General features: G+C 37.9%; 1 protein-coding gene across 2 annotated transcripts in view; it reads right to left on the bottom strand.

The window, feature by feature from the left end:
• The window catches only part of uggt1 (UDP-glucose glycoprotein glucosyltransferase 1), a 237,291-nt gene extending 213,286 nt beyond the window's left edge, over window positions 1–24,005 (bottom strand). For both annotated transcript variants that reach the window (XM_039760741.1, XM_039760749.1), the window contains exons 1-3: window positions 23,989–24,005; window positions 20,719–20,857; window positions 19,765–19,847 (exon numbers count right to left, since the gene is read on the bottom strand). In XM_039760741.1, the coding sequence (XP_039616675.1) occupies window positions 19,765–19,847; window positions 20,719–20,855 (220 nt within the window). In that variant the 5' untranslated portion in view covers window positions 20,856–20,857; window positions 23,989–24,005. The remainder of the gene's footprint in view (window positions 1–19,764; window positions 19,848–20,718; window positions 20,858–23,988) is intronic.
• Between the last annotated feature and the right edge of the window lie 334 nt (window positions 24,006–24,339).

Raw genomic sequence — 24,339 nt, 5'->3', positions numbered from 1 at the left:
CCATTTCTTATAATGCCTATGGTGTTGGAATGGGATGTAAAACTAGATCATATGGGTGTGATGGTAAGAAGCTTGATTATTTTGGGTCCCAAAAGAGTTCAGAAACCTCTCAGTATGAAGAAGAAGAAGAAAAGGATGATTCGGCTTCTGATTAATAACTGTGCTGCCCACAACATGCTTCCGCATTTAGAGAATGTTTGCATTGAATTCCTCCCACACAATTGCACAGCAGTGCTTCAGCCATTGGATTTGGGCATCATTCGCACCATAAAAGTGTACTACCGCAAGGAAATGCTGAGAAAAATTCTTGTACGCATAAATTGTAGACAGGAGAAGATTAAAATTAACATGAAAGAAGCTATTGAAATGATTGCAGATGCCTGGATGAAAGTTAAAGAAAGTACTATAGCTACAAATCTAGAATCTCATTACGACAAAAAAATTTTCAGGTCCCTGGAAGTTCGTTGTAACGTAATTTTACCTGTGTGTTTGTATGATATATATATATATATATATATATATATATATATATATATATATATATATATATATATATATATATATATATATACACACACACACACAAACACATATATACATACATACAGTGCATTCAGAACGTATTCACAGCACATCACTTTTTTCACATTTTGGTATGTTACAGCCTTATTCCAAAATGGATTAAATTAATTTTTTTTTTTTAATTCATTCCCCAGAATTCTACACACAACACCCCATAATGACAATGTGAAAAAAGTTTACTTGAGATTTTTGCAAATGTATTAAAAATAAAAAAATTGAGAAAGCACACGTACATTAAGTATTCACAGCCTTTGCCATGAAGCTCAAAATTGAGCTCAAGTGCATCCCGTTTCCCCTGATCATCCTTGAGATGTTTCTGCAGCTTAACTGGAGTCCACCTCTGGTAAATTCAGTTCAATGGACATGATTTGGAAAGGCACGCACCGGTCTATATAAGATCCCACTGTTGGCAGTTCAAGTCAGAGCACAAACCAAAAGCATGAAAGTCAAAGGAATTGTATGTAGACCTCCAAGACAGGATTGTCTGGAGGCACAAATCAGGGGAAGGTTACAGAAAAATTTCTGCTGCTTTGAAGGTCCCAATGAGCACAATGGCCACCATCATTCGTAAGTGGAAGAAGTTCAGAACCACCAGGATTCTTCCTTGAGCTGGCCGGCCATCTAAACTGAGCGATCAGTGGAGAAGGGCCTTAGTCAGGAAGGTGACCAAGAACCCGATGGTCACTCTGTCAGAGCTCCAGAGGTCCTCTGGGGAGATAGGAGAACCTTCCAGAAGGACAACCATCTCTGCAGCAATCCACCAATCAGGCCTGTATGGTAGAGTGGCCAGACGGAAGCCACTCCTTAGTAAAAGGCACATGGCAGCCCGCCTGGAGTTTGCCAACAGGCACCTGAAGGACTCTCAAACCATGAGAAACAAAATTCTCTGGTCTGATGAGACAAAGATTGAACTCTTTGGTGTGAATGCCAGCCGTCACATTTGGAGGATACCAGGCACCTCTCATCACCAGGCCAATACCATCCCTACAGTGAATCATGGTGGTGGCAGCATTATGCTGTGGGGATGTTTTTGAGTGGCAGGAACTGGGAGACTAGTCAGGATAAAGGGAAAGATGCCTGCAGCAATGTACAGAGACATCCTGGATGAAAACCTGCTCCAGCTAGTTCTTGAACTCAGACTAGGGCCACAGTTCATCTTTCAGCTGGACAACGACCCTAAGCACACAGCCAAGATATCAAAGGAGTGGCTTCAGGACAAATATGTGAGTGTTCTTGAGTGGCCCAGCCAGAACCCAGTCTTGAATCCGATTGAACATCTCTGGAGAGATCTTAAAATGGCTGTGCACCGACACTTCCCATCCAACCAGATGGAGCTTGAGAGGTGCTGCAAAGAGGGATGGGCGAAACTGGCCAAGGATAGGTGTGCCAAGCTTATGGCATTATATTTAAAAAGACTTGAGGCTGTAATTGCTTTCAAAGGTACATCGACAAAGTATTGAGCAAAGGCTGTGAATACTTATGTAAATGTGATTTCTCTGTTTTATTATTTTTAATATATCTGCAAAAACCTCAAGTAAACATTTTTCACATTGTCATTATGGGGTGTTGTGTGTAGAATTTTGAGGAAAAAAATGAATTTAATCCATTTTGGAATAAGGCTGTAACATAACAAAATGAAGAAAAGGTGATGCACTGAATACTTTCCGGATGCACTGTATATAGACTTTTTCTATTGGATTTTAACGTCCACTTCACTTCTGTTTACAGCGATCAGTTCATAGCGTGCATTGTTGCAATGTTACTTTTCTTGGTGGTTTATTAAATTACGGATTTTTCAAATTTTCATTTTTATCCCTGTGCTTAAAACTCATTAAAAAAAGTGTTTTTAGCAAGCAGTTCATAGTGCTATAGCGCAAACTCTTGCAGTGTTAGTTTTCTCTGATGTTCAAGGTTTTCTCAGTGTTATTCAATGTTTTTACATTTAGTCTACTATTACGCTGTGCATTCTATGGTATAATTAACTATATTAGTACTTAAAAATCTTAAAAAAAAAAAAATTACATACATTGTGTACTGTTTGGAACAGATTAATTATATTTACATACAATCCTATGGGGGAAATTACTTCGGTTCACGACAAATCGGTTTACGACCAAAGTTTTGGAACGAATTTTGGTTGTGAACCGAGGGTTCCACTGTACATAGTTAGTGATTAAATACGTTTAGCCAGAATGTTGTTTGGAGGCTCACTTGAGCACATAAATGCATATCTTTGCTATCTTAGATTGCTAGATCTTAAGTTAAGATTATAAATCTATACTAATAAAAGGCAAAGCCCTCACTCACTCACTCACTCACTCATCACTAATTCTCCAACTTCCCGTGTGGGTGGAAGGCTGAAATTTGGCAGGTTCATTCCTTACAGCTTCCTTACAAAAGTTGGGCAGGTTTTATATCGAAATTCTATGCGTAATGGTCATAACTGGAAGCAGTTTTTCTCCATTTACTGTAATGGAGATGAGCTTCAACGCCGTGGGGGCGGAGTTTCGTGTGACATCATCACGCCTCCCACATAATCACGCAGTACATAGAAAACCAGGAAGACCTCAAAAAAGCGCTTAAGAAAACATGCATTATATAATTGAGAAGGCAGCGAAACAATAAGAAGCGAGCGAGTGACATATACAACCATATTCATGAGTTCTGCTACTTCGGAAACAAAGCACGATGTAAACCTACACTTTAAATTAAGTTCATAGACAGGCTGCCGCTGGCGTTTGTAATTTAGTGCCTGCCCATATAAGGCCGTCCGTCAGCGGCAATCCAATAGCAAACTGCCACGGGTAAATATTCACGGGTGAAGGACTGTGCTTATGGAGAGGAAGATGAGATGGTCAGGGTGGTGTTTGACACAAACTCAGCGAAACTGCGAGAGAAAGTTTTAAGTGCCAGGACTAAGGTAACATTAAATACAGCCATGGACATAGTACGAGATGGCACCAGCACAGCTGGGAACCTTCGATGCATGTACACCGAGTGGCTCACGTGAACTGGCGCAGTGCACAGATAAAAGCAACAGTTCCAAAGAGCGCTGAACAAAACCGAATTACACAATTGAAAAGGCAGCAAAAATATGAAGCGTCTCATACATACAAGCATATTCATAAATCCAACTACTGCGGAAACAAAGCACACGTTGGAAAAAGTCAATGTCCCGCTAAAGGAAGACAGTGTAAAAAACCGTGCATGCAGTGTGTCAGGTCTCAGATAAAGAAGAAGGCGAGCTGTTTATTGATGCAGTAAGAAACGAATCGATGAATGAAACCTGTCATCTTTACAGCGATTGACAAACACGGAATGTAACTTGAACACAACACATCCTACAAATACGAACCTGATTGAAAGAAATAATGATAATCAAATCCTTGATGACAGCAACACTCAGTAACACTCACAAAACAAATACTGTATATTGACAGTCATGTTACGTTATTTTTAAAATGTTCCCTTTTCTTTTCTAGCTTTTTAACACACTACTTCTCGCTGCGTATATATCGCGGGTATATATCCCGATCTACATACTCGAATAATGGATACTTTATTAGCCATCAATGATTGTTTTGGTAAAGCCATACTCAGTGTATTCATTAGATGAGCGGTAAAAAGTAAGAGCGAGGGAGGATGACTTATTGAGGCATGCAGGCTGTAGTCTTGGCGTCAACTCTATCTGAATTGCGATCACATTTGAAAAATATATCTTTTCAAGTTCTATTTAGTCCATATGTGTCAAACTCAAGGGCAGCGGGCCACATCCGCCCGGCATGTAATTATATCCGCCCGAGATCATTTTATATACTGTATTATTGTTATTAATGGCCGGGTATATGAAGCGCTGGTAACACAATAAACTACAGATCCCATAATGCAGCGCTTCAGCTGCCTTGCGAACACTTACCGTTAATCAAGTCTAGCTTATGATGCTGCAAGTTATTGCGAAGCTAGCTCACACGATGCTGAAGAGAAAAGTTGATTCTGAAAATAGAGCCTTTAAAACCGATGGGAGGCTGAGTATATGTTTACTGAACCCGTGTGTCTCATTTGTGGAGCTAATGTGGCTGTAATTACAGAATTTAATCTAAGACGGCACTATGAGACAAAACATCAGGGTAACCTGAATGCAATGCAGAAGATACAGAAAGCAGAAGAATTAAATAAGAATCTGACACTTCAGCGGACGTTTTACCCGTGCACAATCACAAAGTGATTTCAATTGAAGCTGCTTTTATGGGAGACACAACCACTTGCCCCACTTTCCCTGTTACCAAGTAATGTTAAACCAAGTCGTCACTACGGTGTTCCCAAATCGCACTTTGCTGATAAACTGAGCGCACTGAGTTTGCACGGCGCTTTGGTGACTTTGAAGAACAAAAAAAGTCCGTCTACATGCGGCTCGAACCTTGTGCATGTTTGGTAGCACATATCTGTGTGAGAAGCTCTTCTCAGTGATAAAGACTAACAAAACAGCACACAGGAGTTGCCTCACTGATGAGCACCTGCAATCCATCCTGAGAATCTCCACAACACAGAACCTCACACCAAACAGAAACGAACCTGTTGCCAAAAAAAGATGCCAGGCGTCCAGCTCTAAAATGACATATGAGCAAAGACAACTGAATGATTTGATTTGTTATTGCTTTTTGCTGATAAGGTTTTGTTATGCAGCATGTTCATATTTGAATTTGTATAATTTTGACAGGATATATTGTTATGCAGCATGTTCATAAAGAAATTTGAATGTTTGTTCTTTTTGTTTACTTTATTTCTAACTTGTATAATTAGACAGGATATATTTTTATGGAGAGCAAAATATTATAAGTTGTTTAAGGTTTGAGTTTATTTATTCACGAATAATATTCCTGTCTGTTGTTACCATTCCTACTAAAGATATTTCTGTCGACTAAATAAAAATTCCTTCTATTTAAAATTTAAATAGAACTTGAACGCAGACTTGCACGTAAGAGCGGGTGTCATCCGTTTTAACAAACAGCGTATTGCACTGATACTGAAATAGCTGTGTGTGTATATATGTAGATATGTATGTATATGTATATATATGTTTATATATGTGTGTGTGTGTATATATATATATATAGTATATATATATATATATATATATATATGTGTGTGTATATATATATGTGTATATATATATATATATGACAGCAACACTCATCACTCACAACAGTGACAAAACAATTACATTGACAATCATGTTACGTTATTTTCAAAATGTTTCCTTTTCTTTTTCATTGCTTCTTTAACACACTACTTCTCTGCTGCGAAGCGCGGGTATTTTGCTAGTTAAGATTATAAAACGGGATTTTCTAATGGCCAAATATAACCAAAACAATTGTTCAGCCTTACCTATGAAATGTAATCCCCTGGGATCTGGTTTGGAGCATACAGCAGTTTGTACAATCCCAAGCAGCATATGCGTGAGGCACCTTTATCCATTACTTTACTCCACAGCAGTGCCATTCACAATATGGCGGCAACGTTGACATAAGATGCTGCTGGTCATGCGGTGTCTAGTAATTCTATGTCTATGCTGGACAGTAGCACTTCCGCCACACCAGGAAGTGCTGCCGTAAGAAGAACTAGCCACACCTGGAGTGCTTCCGGGTGTCCATGAAGCACTTCTGCCACACCAGGAAGTGCTGCAAGAAGACCATCAGGGAGCACCTGGAGCACACCTGGGTGTGCCATTAAAGGGGCCTCCTCCATTAGGGGAGCCGGAGTCAGGAAGCAGAGGACAGAGCTTGCGGGAGAGGAGTGAAGAAAGAAAAGAGAGTTAAAGAAAGGACTGTGAGCATTGTTGGTGGTTGGTGCACTGTGTGCTGTATGTACAAAAGAAGCAGAAAATTAAAGTGTGTGCTTTAAGGACATTGTGAGTCGGTGTCTGTTTGGCTCGACAATGATCTTTCCACTAAAATATATATATATATATATATATATATATATACACACAATTCAAAGTTGACTTACTCACTCACTCACTCAGTCATCAAAATAGACACAATTTACCATTTAGTTAAAAATCTGAAATTTGTCGGAATGGTAAATCTAGGTCAGTAGGTATACGCCAAGACAGGACATTTCGATATCTTCATATAATATGCTATCATGGCTGTCAGTTTGTCTGTCCAGGATTTTAAATCACCCGTAGCTCACAAACCGTTTGACCTAATGACCCCTACTGTCTGCTTTCAGGGTGATGATTTTATTACTTTTTATTTTATTTTATTGTACAATCAACTCTCTGCAGTGCGCAGCAGGTCAGCTGTGCGGCGCATATGTATAGGCACCGTTCTCATCCCTACCACCTTCACCATCACTACCTCTTCATATTTTAATCATTCTTGAAGCAGATTGAACACTCAAGTGCCAGCTTAAGTGAAAAATGAAGAAAGACGTACTAAGTAATTGCAACACAAATACTGACTTAATCAGTTTTAATGCAAAAAGATACCGACGGAAAAAGAAAAGAAGCAGGCCGCTAGAGTGGAGAAAACAAGAGCTGTTCACGAAGCAGCAAGCACAACAATCTATGATCAACCGAATGCTAAACATACAGAGAAAGAGTATGAAAACCTTAAGTCAAGTGTATTCACTGCACATTATAGTGCAGTACACCGTAAGCTAAATACCCCCAAATCTTGAAAATGCCTTGACTTATTTGGCTGAAATATGGTAACGTTATAGAAGAAAAAAAAAAGTTACCAAACATATGTTTACTTGCTGATAAATATACAGTGGTGTGAAAAACTATTTGCCCCCTTCCTGATTTCTTATTCTTTTGCATGTCACACAAAATGTTTCTGATCATCAAACACATTTAACCATTAGTCAAATATAACACAAGTAAACACAAAATGCAGTTTTTAAATGATGGTTTTTATTATTTAGGGAGAAAAAAAAATGGCCCTGTGTGAAAAAGTAATTGCCCCCTTGTTAAAAAATAACCTAACTGTGGTGTATCACACCTGAGTTCAATTTCCGTAGCCACCCTCAGGCCTGATTACTGCCACACCTGTTTCAATCAAGAAATCACTTAAATAGGAGCTGCCTGACACAGAGAAGTAGACCAAAAGCACCTCAAAAGCTAGACATCATGCCAAGATCCAAAGAAATTCAGGAACAAATGAGAACAGAAGTAATTGAGATCTATCAGTCTGGTAAAGGTTATAAGGCCATTTCTAAAGCTTTGGGACTCCAGCGAACCACAGTGAGAGCCATTATCCACAAATGGCAAAAACATGGAACAGTGGTGAACCTTCCCAGGAGTGGCCAGCCGACCAAAATTACCCCAAGAGCGCAGAGACAACTCATCCGAGAGGTCACAAAAGACCCCAGGACAACGTCTAAAGAACTGCAGACCTCACTTGCCTCAATTAAGGTCAGTGTTCACGACTCCACCATAAGAAAGAGACTGGGCAAAAACGGCCTGCATGGCAGATTTCCAAGACGCAAACCACTGTTAAGCAAAAAGAACATTAGGGCTAGTCTCAATTTTGCTAAGAAACATCTCAATGATTGCCAAGACTTTTGGGAAAATACCTTGTGGACTGATGAGACAAAAGTTGAACTTTTTGGAAGGCAAATGATGGATGGATGTCCCGTTACATCTGGCGTAAAAGGAACACAGCATTTCAAAAAAAGAACATCATACCAACAGTAAAATATGGTGGTGGTAGTGTGATGGTCTGGGGTTGTTTTGCTGCTTCAGGACCTGGAAGGCTTGCTGTGATAGATGGAACCATGAATTCTACTGTCTACCAAAAAATCCTGAAGGAGAATGTCCGGCCATCTGTTCGTCAACTCAAGCTGAAGCGATCTTGGGTGCTGCAACAGGACAATGACCCAAAACACACCAGCAAATCCTCCTCTGAATGGCTGAAGAAAAACAAAATGAAGACTTTGGAGTGGCCTAGTCAAAGTCCTGACCTGAATCCAATTGAGATGCTATGGCATGACCTTAAAAAGGCAGTTCATGCTAGAAAACCCTCAAATAAAGTTGAATTACAACAATTCTGCAAAGATGAGTGGGCCAAAATTCCTCCAGAGCTGTAAAAGACTCATTGCAAGTTATCAAACGCTTGATTGCAGTTATTGCTGCTAAGGGTGGCCCAACCAGTTATTAGGTTCAGGGGGCAATTACTTTTTCACACAGGGCCATGTAGGTTTGGATTTTTTTCTCCCTAAATAATAAAAACCATCATATAAAAACTGCATTTTGTGTTTACTTGTGTTATATTTGACTAATGGTTAAATGTGTTTGATGATCAGAAACATTTTGTGAGACAAACATGCAAAAGAATAAGAAATCAGGAAGGGGGGCAAATAGTTTTTCACACCACTGTATCTGTCAAAATTTAGTAATATTAGGCTAATTTATATACCCTTGGCTGTGTTGAGAATGCTTTATACAAATGCAAATAGCACCAGTAACCAATAGGGTGGATGGATGACTGAAGATGGTGTGGAACCCTGGATAGGAAAAGATACGTGATGACATTGTAAAACGGAAAGGGAGATGAAAAGGAAGCAAAGCTCAATGTTTAGCAGACACTGTTTTTTTGCTGTTAACTACCAACAGTGTTAGATGGTAGGTTATCCATTCCACTCCATCAACCCCCAGCTCCTGGTCGTGCCACAGAAAACCAACACCACATCACTCCCCACCCTAACCATTTAACAATCACTCTGCTACAAAGTGATGTCGGTCTTAGATATTGCCACTTGAATTTCTAATAGAGAAACCATGGAAATTATGTTGGGATGATCAAAGCTACTGTTTCACACTCTTTGCTCTTCAAGTTCATACATCATGTTAACACAAACAATACTGGCACTTATACTGTACTAGCAAAATACCCGTGTTTTTGTGTTAAAGAAGTTATGAAAAAGAAAAGGAAACATTTTAGAAATAACATAATATGATTTTCTATGTAACTGTTTTGTCACTCTTATGAGAGCTGCTGTCATCAAGGATTTGATTATCATTATTTCTTTCAATTTGGTTCATATTTGGGGGGACGTGTTGTGTTCAAGTTACATTCTGCGTTTATCAACTGTTGTAATGATACAAAAGGTTTCATTGATAACTTTGTGTCCACATTGTCAGAGTTGAAACATTCATAAACATCAAAGGGTCCACTACCCAAATCACTACCATGAATCTAAGATGTTTAACAGGCATTCCCAGTTGTCCAAAGGTATAAAATATTTCCCTACTTCTAAACACTTGAAAGCGACAACGAAACAATTCCGCAGCAGCTATCAGTTTACATGCAGAACCATAGGTTGACACCTTAAGCATTACTGCTATAGTGGTCGTGTGTAGTATAATTGTCTCCTGTACCGTTATCAGTCCACACCTTGAACCTGTCCCAGTCATTCAGTACATAAGACACAATGTCACTTTGGATATCAAGGCCGAGACTGATATGGCCATGCAATAAGTAAGAGAGAGAATGGAAGAGGCAGGCGCAATCTCGGGGGATGGAAACCACTGGATATGGGTCGGAGAAATTGTGATCGACTGTGATCACTGGAATAGACATGTTATTCGGGGTAAACTTGCACCCGTTGAGAAAGAAAGTATAAAGGAAGCTGAGAAGCGGTGGAATACGTAATGAAAAGCAGAAGTCAGCACCAGGAAGAAGTACGTGAGCAAGTAAGGAAGCCCAACAATGACAGCCTTGAAGCGGTGCAGTAAAAGAAAAGGCAACAGTCACGAGGAGGGACACGTGAGGAAATAACAGAAATAAGGAATGAAACCGCCAAAAGGAGAGGTAAGTTCTGAAAGTTCCTTAAGGCATAATGTCGAGAAACGCCAAAAAGACAATGTTATTTTTTGAAAGTTCATTATGGGACACAACGCGAAATGAAACATACTTAATGTTTGTAAATATATATTGTTTTTTTTATGTATAGATATATCGGCTTCATGCACTGCTTTGCATGTACCGGGGCAGTCACATCACAGGGCTAAACATGCTAAAATGTAAATGCAATCTGATCCCAAAAAACGGTGAATGTATTTATTTTGTTTGCAGCAGCTTTCGCAAAAATTAAAGAATATAAGTAATGTTGAACCTAGATCATCTGACACTTTTTAGATATTTAAGTACCAAAATGAATTGAATTGTCAATAATCTGGAAATATTTTGTTTATGAAAGTGCTATGTCAAAAATGTTAAACCACTGCAAGTCAAAATTTATACAGTGATTCAAAATTCAACTGTATAATCTACTATGAAGAATGCATGAAAGCTAAGCAAACCTGTAATATTAGGTCTGCAACATACAAACACATTATCAGTTTGCATACCCATATATAGCAGGCTATCGAAAGTAAAATCAGATAACAGTAGTCACTGTATATTGTTCATCAAAAGACAAGGCTCCATTTAAAACTGTGTGCAACGAGGGTATTTAAAAAAAAAAAAAGACAGACACTCAGGGTAATAGAAGTAATAAACTCCCGTAATTATTGCTCAAAAGTTGTGTTGAATTCACTTTACTTCAAATGTTAGACAAAAATCAAAATGGATCTGAAACACGTAGCACTTTACGTAACTGCAACCAATTTGTGGTTGAGTAGAACTATGGAAGCATACTTGAGCATAATGGTTTTTTACACTGATGAGGAACATACACTAAAAAGAAATGTTGCTTATTTAAAAGGAGTGTGCCTTTCTTTATAATACTTTCTTCAAGGACCAGGGCACCACTGTTCAAGGACTAAGCTTGGCAGCAGCATGTGCTACTATCAAATTAATGTACTTCAAGCTTTCTAAATATTAATATTACTACATTTAATGCTTTAGTACACTAAAACTGTAAGGTTGTGTTCCCATTCATTTTTTAGTCCTATATTTTTGCCATTTTTGATTTTATCGCATACTTAAAAGTTTTACATACATATGAAACTTTTGTTTTCTTAATGCAACAGAATCCCAATTTAACATTCCTCATATTTACCATTTTCCCAACATTTTACATTTTTGAATGGTAATTGGTGGTGATGGAAGGTTTTTCCAGAAGGAACATCTGGGAGAAAAAAAAAAACAGGAAATACAAACACACACAAACATACATTACACACAGATTTTATACTAAAAAACTACAGCATAAAGCAGTCAACATATTAGAACCATCTAGACGCAAACAGGCCATTGAGCCCAACAAATCGTGCCAGTCCACTTAATTCTTCTATTTATATTATATATATATATATTATATATATATATATTATATATATATATATATATATATATATATATATATATATATATATATATATATATATATATATATATATATATATATATATATATATATATATATATATATATATATATATATATATAATATATATATATATAATATATATATATATATATATATATATATATATATATATATATATATATATATATATATATATATATATATATAATATATATATATATATATATATATATATATATATATATATATATATATATATATATATATATATATATAGCTTATTCCAAGTGTCTATGGTTCTGTGTGTAAAGAAAAATCTTCATATTTTTGCGATATTCACCCTTAACAAGTTTCCAACTGTATCCCCATGTTTTTGATGAACTTGCTTTAAAATAACAGCCTCAATCCATTGTACAAATTCCTTTCATAATTTAAAACACTGCAATCCGTCACATCTTAATTTTCTTTTGCTTTAACTAAAAAGGCTCAGCTCTTTTAATCTTCATATTTCATCCCCTATAGCCCAGGAATGAGCCTAGTCGATCTTTACTAGAGCTGCTATGTCCTTTGTGTAGCCTGGAGACCAAAAATTACACACAGTACTCCAGATGAGGCATCACCAGTGCATTATAAAGACTGAGTACAGGTAGTCCCAAGGCTACGGACATTCCATGTACGACTTACAACTAGGGCCGCAGCTGCGACGCATGCGCCTCATTAACTGTGGCTCCATCATCTTTGGCCTGGGGATGCTGTAAACGGTGGCTGGACAGAGGCTGTAGGGGGGCGATTTCACTGCCCGCGCAGTGTAGTGTCCCTCGGGCAGCTCCCGGCGGCAAGCGGTTTCACTGACCGCCCACCACACACGACTGCCCTGTTCGTTCTCAGTGGGCGTCTGGTAATGCTGTAAGAGGTGACCCGGTTGTGGCTGAACGGGGCGGCGGGGGGTAGCATTGTAGTGTGCATTGGATGGCTACCTATTGAATGGGGGTAATTCACTAACCCCCTTTGGCCGCACCGTGTTCATTCTCGGTGGGCGGATGCTACAAGCAGCATATAGAAGAGCTCATCTTAATCTTTTGTCTTCAACCTTCAACAATTTCGCTGAAACACAAATCTGATGCAAGTGCTGGTGATACAGTAAAGAAAAGAAAAACCATCAAGATTAAAAATAAAGTAGAAATAATAAGGTAAGAGAGAGGTGAAACTCCATCATTCATTGGCAGAACACCTGTTCCGACTTACATACAAATTCAACTTAAGTACAAACCTACAGTCCCCATCTCGTAAGTAACCTGGGGACTGCCTGTATATCCTTCTTGGACTTGTACTCCAAACATCATGCTATATAACTTTAGTGGCTTATGAATGCTGTCTAGAAGAAGTTGATAGCGTAGATTCCACTACAACACCTAAACCCTTTTCATAAGATGCACTCTCAAATTTCAGACCTCCCATTGTGTATTTAAACCCAACATTTTTACTTTCTCTATGTAATACCTTACATTTACGGACATTAAAATTCATCTGCCACAAATTTGCCCAAGTGTATAGTTTTTCTTTTTGTGTTTTTTTTAAATAGCAGCGACCACAGGACTGACCCCTGTGGAACACCCACCTTTTAGTTTGATGCTCAACCTTTCATGTGGCACCTTAGCAAATACTTTCCGAAATCCAAGATATCATCATACGTTCCACTTTAATAATATCCTTGTGTTACTTCATCATAGAATTCCAGCATATTAGTAAAACACAACCTCCCTCTTCTGAAACAAAGCTGACAATTAAGAAAAATTCCTGCATGTCCTCAATCGTATCCTTAATTCCATTCATTAATTTTCCCGTGAAGCACGTTAGGTTTACTGACTTATAGTTGCTTAGACCTGCCAAGTAACCCTTTTTATATATCTGGATAGTATTTGCAATTTTCCAGTCCATTGGAATTTCCCCAGTGTGCAGTTATTTCCTAAAAATACAGTTAGGTCCATAAATATTTGGACAGAGACGTTTTTCTAATTTTGGTTCTGTACATTACCATAATGAATTTTAAATGAAACAACTCAGATGCAGCTGAAGTGCAGACTTGCAGCTTTAATTCAATGGGGTGAACAAAAAGATTGCATAAAAATGTGAGGGAGCTAAAGTATTTTTTTAACACAATCACCGCCAAATATACCAATGTAAACAGCTGCCCGATGCTCTCATTCCAATTTTTCTGATGAAGGAAGTCAAGGAGATCAGTGGGAGATTCTCCTGCAAAATCATCCATGGCATACATTACAGTAAGTTCTGATTTTACCCGAGACAGATCAAAAAGCATTCCGTGGCTCGTGTTAAACTGGAGAAGGCTGCATCCGTGAAATTTTTCTTGTATTCCCGAAACTTCTGGGGCTCGAGGAGCATGACAAACATCAGGTTTTAATGGTCTTCAAATCTGGTCTGTGTCTGGCAAATAATATTGTCCAGAATCCTGCCATGGAGGTGGCCGTAATGCACTCGACGATCTTTCGCTCGGAGCGTTTGCGGTGCGTTCAACGGCCTCATAGAGTTCCTCATATCGGCTTCTATCCAATCAATGGGTCTGAACACGGTGACGTTGCAGTACGCCTGCTAGAGGGCCCTACTGACACCAACTCAAAATCTGATTGGTTGAAGCAACAGGTTAATTGACATTTATTCTGTGTTAGAGTGCCTCCACAAAAGATTGTGAAAGCCTCTCTGCCTGGCAACAAATGATGGCTGAAATGTGATTGGTTAAATATTGTAATACGAATCTCTGCCTCCCACGGCTAGCGAGCTGCATTCTATTACAGTATATGGACGAAAATACGTTCCAGTTATGACCATTATGCGTAGAATTTCAAAATGAAACCTACCCAACTTTTGTAAGTAAGCTGTAAGGAATGTGCCTACCAAATTTCAGCCTTCTACCTACACGGGAAGTTGGAGAATTAGTGATGAGTGAGTGAGTGAGTCAGTCAGTCAGTCAGTCAGTGAGTAGTGAGTGAGTGAGTGAGGGCTTTGCCTTTTATTAGTATAGATAATTTGATATAAAGAGGTTCAAATGTTTGTAAAACTTACACATTCAGAGTATTTAAAATGTGTACTTGTACGTAAAGTTGTAACTTAGTGTATGTATTTAATTTTGTTTACAGACCACAGGAACAGGAATTAAAGTACTTTCAGAGTTCAGATTGTGTTTGAGATTAATCGTTACCTTGATATTGAAAAGGGGAGTTTACAAACAAAGTTGTACCACCGTGGAGTTAATAGCGGTACCTCCCGTGGCCAGACATCTGATCGTGCCTACAGTCGTTTGGACTTTATCTCACCCGCATTTCTTACACCAGCCTGTCGTACTGAGACCAGCTCTCATTTTTAGGGTGTATTGGTCCAAATGTGCTTTGTCCCCTGGTGGCTTTGGACAGGGTATGCCGCATGATAGGTACATGCTCCTGCAAAGTGATTGTAAGCAACTTCGCTTTATAAATTCTGACACTAGCGATGAGGAGTTCTTGGGGTTTCCAGAAAACTAGAAGAGTACTTGAACATTAAAGTCCCACCTCATTTGTTAATGATGATGGTTCTTAATACCGCTGTTGACTTTACATGGTTGAAATATTATTCTTCTATATTTTATTAAATATATTAGTACACCTTTTGGTTCAGAATATTTTTTTTCTTGTTTTCCTCCTCTAATCCTGTGCATCTTATGGAGCGAAAAAAAATACAGTGTACTTTTGCATTGCACAAAGCAGATGTTTTGAAAAATATGCCAAATTTATAGTTTGTTAGTGTAAAATTTGTGGGGAAGTAATAAAGGGAGTTTTAAAGAATTCACCCAAAGTGTATGTTAACTACTGACTTAAACGTCATATATATTTGTATATCACTAATTTATTATATTCACTGTATTAGAGTGATAAATTTTATAAGCAATCTTTATAATAATAATAATAATAATCACATTTATATATAACAAAAAAACAAATCAAAACACTACATTTTTCAATTAATCTAGCACTTTAAATTTCCATTTCCAAAAAAGTTGAAAACGCTGTGTAAAATGTAGATAAAAACAGAATGCAATGATTTGCAAATGTCATAAACCCATATTTTATTCACACTAGGACATAGAAAACATAGTAAAATTTCTCACTTTCAACATTTCATATTTCATGAAAAATATTAGCTCATTTTGAATTTGATGGCAGCAACAAATCTCAAAAAAGTTTGGATGGGGGCAACAAAAGGCTGGAAAACTAAGTGGTACTAAAAAAGAAACAGCTGGAGGAATATTCTGCAACTAATTAGATGAATTGGCAACACTTGAGTAACATGGATTGGGTATAAAAAGAGCATCTTAGACATGCAGAGTCAGTTAGTCAATTTGCAAAAAACTGAATGGTGGAGCGGGCAGCATGGCTGCCTCACAGTTAGGAGACCCCGGTTTGCTTCCCGGGTCAACCCTGCATGGAGTTTGCATGTTCACCCTGTGTCTGCGTGGGTTTCCACCTGGTATTCCAGTTTACTCCCACAGTCCAAAGACATGCAGGTTAGGTGCATTGCCGATCCTAAATTGTCCCGAGTGTGTGCTTGGGGTGTATGTGTGTGCCCTGCGGTGGGCTGGCGCCCTGCCTGGTGTTTGTTTCCTGCCTTGCGCCCTGTGTTGGCTGGGACTGGCTCCAGCAGACCCCCCGTGACCCTGTAGTTAGGATATAGCGGGTTGGATAATGGATGGATGAATGGTGGAGCAATTTCAGAATAACATTCTTCGATGTACAATTGTGAATACTTGAATATATCATCACGTACAGTACATAAGATCATCAAAAGAGTCAGAGAATCTGGAGAAATCTCCGTGTGCATGGGTCAAGGTCGAAAATCAGTGTTGGATACTAATGATCCTCAGGCAGCACTAAATTAAAAACTGACATGATTCTGTCATGGAAATCACTGCCTGGGATTAGGAAAACTTCCAGAAATCAATGTCTGCGAACACAGCTTGCTGTTCCATCCACAAATGAAGGTTAAAGCTCAATCATGCAAAGACAACAAAATATGTGAACATGACCCAGAAACACCGCCATCTCCGGGCCAAACTCATTTAAAATGGACTGAGGCAAAGTGAAAAACTGATCTATGGTCAGATGAATTGAAATTTGAAATTCTTTTTGGAAAACATGGAAGAGGAGAGGAACCATTCGGGTTGTTATATGTGCTCTGTTCAAAAACCTGAATCTCTGATGGTATGGGGGTGCATTAGTGTCTTGCGAGTTGGCGGCTTACATATCTGCAAAGGCACCATCAGTGCTGAAAGGTATATAAAGGTTTTAGAGCATCACATGCTCCCATCCAGATGACGTCTTTATCACAGAAGGCCTTGCACATTTCAGCAAGACAAAGCTAAGCCGCATGCTGCATCAATTACAACAGAATGGCTTCATAGCAGAAGAGTCTGGGAGCTGAACTGGCCTGCCTGCAGTCGAAATCAAAAACGTTTGGCACAATCACGAAATAAAGTTCATGAACTGGTCTCCTCAGTTCCCAGACATTCACAAATTGTGGTAGAAGAGGGGATGCTACACAGTGGTAAACATGTTCCCGTCCCAACTTCTTTCAGATGTGTTGCTGCCATCAAATTCAAAATGACCCTCTTCTTTTCTTAAAATGGTATATTTTCTCAGTTTAAACATTTGATAAGTTTTCTATTTTCTGTTGAGAACAAAATATGGGTTTATGAGATTCACAAATCATTGCATTTTGTTTTTATTTACATTTTATGCAGTGTCACAATTTTTTTGGAATTGGAGTTATAATTTTTAAGTCATTCAGTGTACAATGATGGTTGCACTGTACTGTGCCAAAGAGAACAATGGATATGCAGTTTTTAAGACATGTGTATTTTTCATTGTACTGATAATTAGAAGTAATAATCAAAATTATAATATCAAAGGTAATTATCTTCCATTATTAACTTTGTCAGAACTGTGAACCCCTATAAAAACTCTGTGCATACTTTAAGCAGTCACTGCATGCAAGGGATATGCAACAAAGTACGAAATGTGACTTTTTATGACTGCACAAAAATTATGGTACCCTGAAATGGTATGACAGAAATATATGCAAATATTCTTAAATTAAAGTCTGCAATGTGCACTTTAATAATGTCTGAATTGTTTGATTTGTAATTTTAAACAGAGGTGTAAATCAAGGAAAAATGTGTCTTTGTACCAAATATTACATTGGTCACGCAAACAGCGATTCTCATCCGCGACAAACATGCTTCTTCTTAGATGGTCCTGCAGGAAGAGGGAAAACCTTAGTCTACAAAACCCTGATTCATACAATCAGAGCTAGGAAGCTAGGACCATCGTCCTGCTTTCACCTCAAAACCGGTCCCACCCACACGCAGCCAACACGGCATTTCTCGATTCCCATTTGTCCTCTTCCAAACCCCTCCCCATGCTGCCAGCGGCTCCTCTTCTACACCGGTCCTGCACAGCTTCTGCAGTACGCTTAAAAAAAATAAAGAAAATTCTACATGCAGCAAAAATTTACTTCTCCAGCTAGATTCCATGCTCAGAATCATCAAACTCTTCGATAAATCATACAAACACATGCATGAAATCGCTCAGTCCAATCCAACATCATCTGTACAGATGCTTTTCGAGGAAAACCCTAGGCAGGATTTACGACGATACAATGCCCCGACATGTCGCACCAATGTTGCAGCAATTTTCGTCGGAGAAGATGATGAACTGCCTGCCAAAAGGGACATTTGCATCTGTCCCATAGGCAACTCCTGTAAACAGAATTTCCACGCTCTATATGAATTGTGATCCTATGGTTTACCCACTTTTATTCCCTTACGGAGACATTGGCTGGCACAAAGATTTACAACATGTTCCCGATAAAGAACCGCCAAGCAAAGAAGGCTTACTCAATGCCAATTGAGTATTTTTTAGTATTTTGCACTTCAGCGATGAACTATTCTAACAGTACGTTGTAGATGCGTATGTTAAAACAGAGGGTGCGCGTCTCAACTATCTCAGATTAGATCAACAACATTTGCGTGTGGAACAATACAAAGGACTGTCAGACGCACCGCAAGCAAACGCTGTAAATAACAATGTACGTGTAGGCAAAATGATCATATTACCGTCCACATTTCCAGGACGTCCAAGATACATGCAACAAAACTAGCAGGATGCCATGGCCATAGTACGTAAATTCGGACAGCCTCATTTATCACTTTCACACGTAATCCTGCTTGGCCGGTTATTCTATGTGCACTGTCGGATACCCAAAGACCGGAGCACAGACCTGATATTGTAGTATGAGTCTTTTGGATTAAGCTGCAGGAATTATTTAGAGACATTCTACAACAAAATCTTTTTGAGTTTGTTATTGATTATATTTACATAATCGAATTTCCGAAGCGCGGCCTTCCTCATACCCACATGCTGTTTACTCTTCACAATAACTCTAACAACCAGTCTTCAACCACGGTCAGTTGTACGTGGCTTTTTGTAGGGTTAGATCTTTCAACATTGGTCGTCACCACCAAAACACCTATTCACAACTGCGTCTTTCAAGAAGATTTATTTTTTCTTGATTTCTGAATTCCTTTCTTACCGTTTTCCGTTTCTATTCTTACACCGCCGTATGCTCGGTGGCTGGCTTCGCTAGTCCTTCCTAATGCCTTTAAAATGTGAATGTCTGTTAAACATACGTTTTCTTAAAATGTGTATAACACTGTAGTATTACTCAAACATTTAATAAATCAACCCTTTCAATTAATTAAAAAAAAAATAAAGAGACTTAAATGACTAAATAAAGAGTGCTAACAAAACAGAACTTGCCATGCTGATCTATCAGATTAAAAAATAAAATGGATAGTACCTTCATGATCATCAGGTCCAATATATTGATTAACTTCTACAAAATCCCAAAAAAACTCTTGTCTTTCTTCTGCTAAATATTCACTGAAAAGAAATTTGATATTGTTATAAAATTACAGCCAATACACACATACTGTACATTGGTGAGAATTATATACATTATAAAATATAACAAGTAGGCTATGCTCGGCACTGGGCTGTAAAATACAAGACTACTGATGTGATTAATTGAAGTATGTGGAGAAAGTGCATGTATATGTCACTGCTTTAACAGCTGAATGATTTTATAACATGATGCTCTTTTTTTCCAATTTAAGTGCTTTGGATAAAAAAAAACAAAATGTGTAATATAAAATAACTAGCACTAGCCATACTTTCACTGACTTCAAAATCTCAACAGATCTCTCTACAGTTAGAATTTGCAAAACTAAAAAACTAAAACAAATGTTTTTTCAACTTTTACATTAAAATTTCTTTAATTCACACTAGATTCTTATGCTCCCAAAAAAACATTTTTTAAAAATGTTGAGAAAAAAAAAAAACACCAAACAAGCTGCTGTCTGAAGGCATGTAAAAGTTGAGTTCATGGTCATGTAATGTGCATAATAAACACATGATAAACAACTTTCTTCATTAATCAGGATCATTGAGGTGGCATCTTAAAAAATGCATTGTCTGCAACTAATCTACAATAAAATTATGAGGTGTCAATGAATTTAACCTTTTTCATATTTAACGGCATAGGTTGAGTGATGGATACAGCTCACAATTTGCCACTAAGAAAGAGAAAGATGAACATAGGGTTGAAAGAAAAAAACTGATATTGATCGAGTACTTGTTGTGGTAAGAAGAAAGTAGTGAGGGCATATGCAAAGAAAGGCAGAAAATGGGTGAAGAAGTACAAAAACACGGTGAAATGAATGTCACTAATTAAACTAATCCTTAATACCATTACCTTGCTTCTAGGAGCAGTGGAGTAGAAGCCCATTTTGCTGTAAGGCTAGTTGTTATAGCCTTTGAATCTCCATTTGCAAAAGCAACACACAGACAACCAAGAAAAAGACTTGCAAAAAGCCTCATGTTGAATGGCATACCTTAAAAATAAAAAGACATAAAAAGTACTTAATGTAATAAACTAGTGGGGCTATAATTTATATTAGTCTCATATTAAATTAAGATATCCACATTTTTGTCATCAAAGCCTTATCCAGATAAATGACAATATTATGCTATCATTAAAAGGTTAAACAAGGAAAACAATACCACATAATCTAAGAAAAATTTATTTTAGCACCTGCATTTCCTATAAACCTTAAGTAAGTCTAGGGTAAATTAAATTAATAAATTTGTAATAAAGACACAAAACAGAATGGATAATTCTCTACCAAGATGTGTGTTCTGTTTGCTTTAATTTAAGCACTTCTTGAAATTAAATCAAATCAGCAGTTACTGAAAATGGATAGAGACAAAATCAGATTATGTGACAGTACGAAACTAGCAACCTATTTCAGTGTGATTTATTAAAACTACATTTTAATCTGTTTGATCAAATCAATGGATCAATAATTTTTGAATAGGTGCTATTGATAATTAATCACTGATCCCAGCAACATGTTGCTAGGTTGATTAATTTTCATGCAATTGTGTGTGTGTGTGTGCGGGTGTATGTAGGTACTACGATACATTGACAAACAATGCTTCTGGAAAAGAGTTCAGTTATTCTGAGTGTTGAGATACATTTTTCTACGAGTACTGTAATAAACCAGTCCAAAGGGGAAAAAAGCTTTATAATACTCCTTTGTATTTAAATGCATTGATTTTGCAGGTTTGTATGGTTTCAAAAATAAGTATAATTCTCTCTTTAACACTAGAATTACCAGAGCGTACAAAAAAACTCATAAATCCGTCCCCCCTCTCCATCAGCCTCTTTAGTCTTGTAAATGTGTCGATAAGCCCAAGCAACAAATAGCCTGCTATAAAGAAGTTCTCCCAGCTCATGTCTTGAGTATTTTGGAGTTAGCTACCTAGAATTGTAATGGGAAATAATTTCATGTGTGTTTTGTGTCTACAATAATCTATGTAAACGCATCGTTAAAACAGAAATGCTTTTCATGTTTTAGTAATAAATGACAAAATGTAGTCACGAACTGTATAATGTGTGAAGATTGATGGCCAAATTTCAAATAAACAGCTTCACAAAAGGTACAAGTGCAATATGACAGCTTCCATTGTGTAGCGGTTAGAACTGCTGACTTATAATCCAGAGGTCGTGAGTTCGAAACCAGATCCTCTGCAAATTTACCGTTTTGAGTAGTGAGCTTCTCTTATTGTTAATATTATACAATAAAACATACACTCCTTTTGGTGCACAATGTTTTTGTTGTATCGTGACTGAGACAATAAAAGTGAAAAAGAAAATGCTAACTTTTACAAGTACTATAAATTTACACCGGCTGTTACAGACACAAATCAAATGTATGTTTTTATTGTAAAATATTAACAATAAGGGTAGCTTACTACTCAAAACAGTAAATTTGCAGGGGAACTGGCTTTGGCATAGAAAAAAAGGTAAAGTTAATTTAGGTAACCATAGGAAAAAAGCAATGGGTATTTGGGTCCTAAATAACTTTTAAATGTAACTGTGCTAATAAGCAAAAAAAGTTTAATGTCTAGAATTCTGTAATAAATCACACAGTACTTGAGGAATCTACTAAATCTTATCTATTAATAAAGTATCTATCTATCTATCTATCTATCTACTAGACCTTTAGTGGCCACTTTATTAGGAAAATGTACTTTTTAATAAGGAGCCTGTGTTCCAAACAGGAAATAATGTGTCTGCCAACTTAATATAATGTACAAAGTCAACAAACATGTTCAGTACATTTAGTTTTTGTGCATCCAAACAAAAAATGGGTAAGCTAGGTCATCAAAGCAACCTTGACAGTGGCAAGACTGATGACCCCAAATGTAAAGTAAAAATGTAATTATAAAATGCCAATCACAGATAATGAAATATTAAAACAAAATACAGAGCAATAACAATAAAAAAAAAAACACCCACAAATGACAGTGCCACCTAAATGCCAGTCCAAATAAATGCGTCCCAAGTTCACACTGCGAAGATGCAGGTCAGCACCAGCTCCTCTACTTTTCTGGAAGCCTCTCAAACCCGATACTGAGTACCGTAACCAAGATGAGCTTGGAAAATGAGGACACACTAAGCAAGCGGATGGTGAAAAAGTACAAACGTGCTTTTAATAAACAAACAAGTTCAAAACAGTGTTCAAAGTGCAGTGCTTCCATATCCATAATAAATAGTCCAATAAAATGAAGATGTTTGTGATGGATAAAAAGTTACAATAAATAAATCCAGTAAAAGCAAGTTAAATAACACAGAATTACTGGATTCTTAATATTCTTTTTAGTACAGGATGACCCCAGCCCCACCTTCCTTCTTCGCCTCCCCAGCTCGCCCATAATTCATGCAGCCAGTGGAGACTCAGCAGTCATGGTCTTCATCACTCAACCCCCAGATTGGCTGCAGCCACACCATCCGAGGTTGGCACTCCTCCCGCCATTCTTCATGCACCTGCAGTCATAACTCAGATTCCTGGGGAAGTCATCCGTTGTGCTCGACCAACTCCACAGAAATGATCAGTGGAGTGAAGCAGCCCCTAGAGCGCCAAAACCTATGTTCCCGGATCACGCTGTCTTTACTCCATAGGTGGCCAGGTCTTCATGCTCGAGACTACTCTTCAGACTCTTTCTAACCTCTGAAGCCATTTCTCTTGTAACACATTCCTTCCTTCATCGCCCCAACCCTTGCAGGCTCTTTTTAAAACTGTTAGCCAATTGGGTGCAGGTGTGAGGATCTGCTATCTCTGCGGCAGCATGGAGGCACCCGATTGATTCCGACCGCCTCTGCACATGAATGTGGCGCAGTCAAACATTGCTTAGCGCTAGCTGCAGATCAAAACACATTTACATAACCTCATACACACCGGGTGCGATTATTTAATATCGCCATTGCGCCACGGAGCACACATCTCACACACATCCCAATAGTTCAGATTCTGCTGATGTCAAAGTCAGTGGAAGACTGTTCCATAACTTATGCAAGCTCCAGAGACTGCCAGGAATCAACATGGCAACAATCTGATTCGCACTCAGCCAAAATGCATCCCTCCTATCAAAGCAAAGCCAGAAGATATCCAATTCTTACCAACAAATGTGATGGCTGCAATATCTCAAAACAGCTGCTCTGCAGGGATTTTCACATGTTAAAATCTCTAATGACTGCAGAAGAAGGTGTGATAAACAAAACAAAGAAAACAGTAAGCAGCACTACCGTGGGCAAAATCACGTTGTTAAAGAGAGAGGTCAGAAAACAGGAAGATGAGGCTGCAGTTGAAATGTGACCACCAAAATCTGATTACTAAAAAATGAAATCATGTTACTTGGTCTAAGCAATCTTGATTTTTACTGTGATATGCAAATGCTAGTTTCAGAACTTGACATAAATCGCAGAAATTATTGATCCATTCTGCCTTGTTTCAATTATCATAAACTTTAT

This window comes from Polypterus senegalus, chromosome 1, assembly GCF_016835505.1.
Source record: "Polypterus senegalus isolate Bchr_013 chromosome 1, ASM1683550v1, whole genome shotgun sequence".
Taxonomy (NCBI): domain Eukaryota; kingdom Metazoa; phylum Chordata; class Cladistia; order Polypteriformes; family Polypteridae; genus Polypterus; species Polypterus senegalus.
Note: the sequence above shows the minus strand (reverse complement) of the source record. Positions and strands in the feature narration are given on the sequence as shown.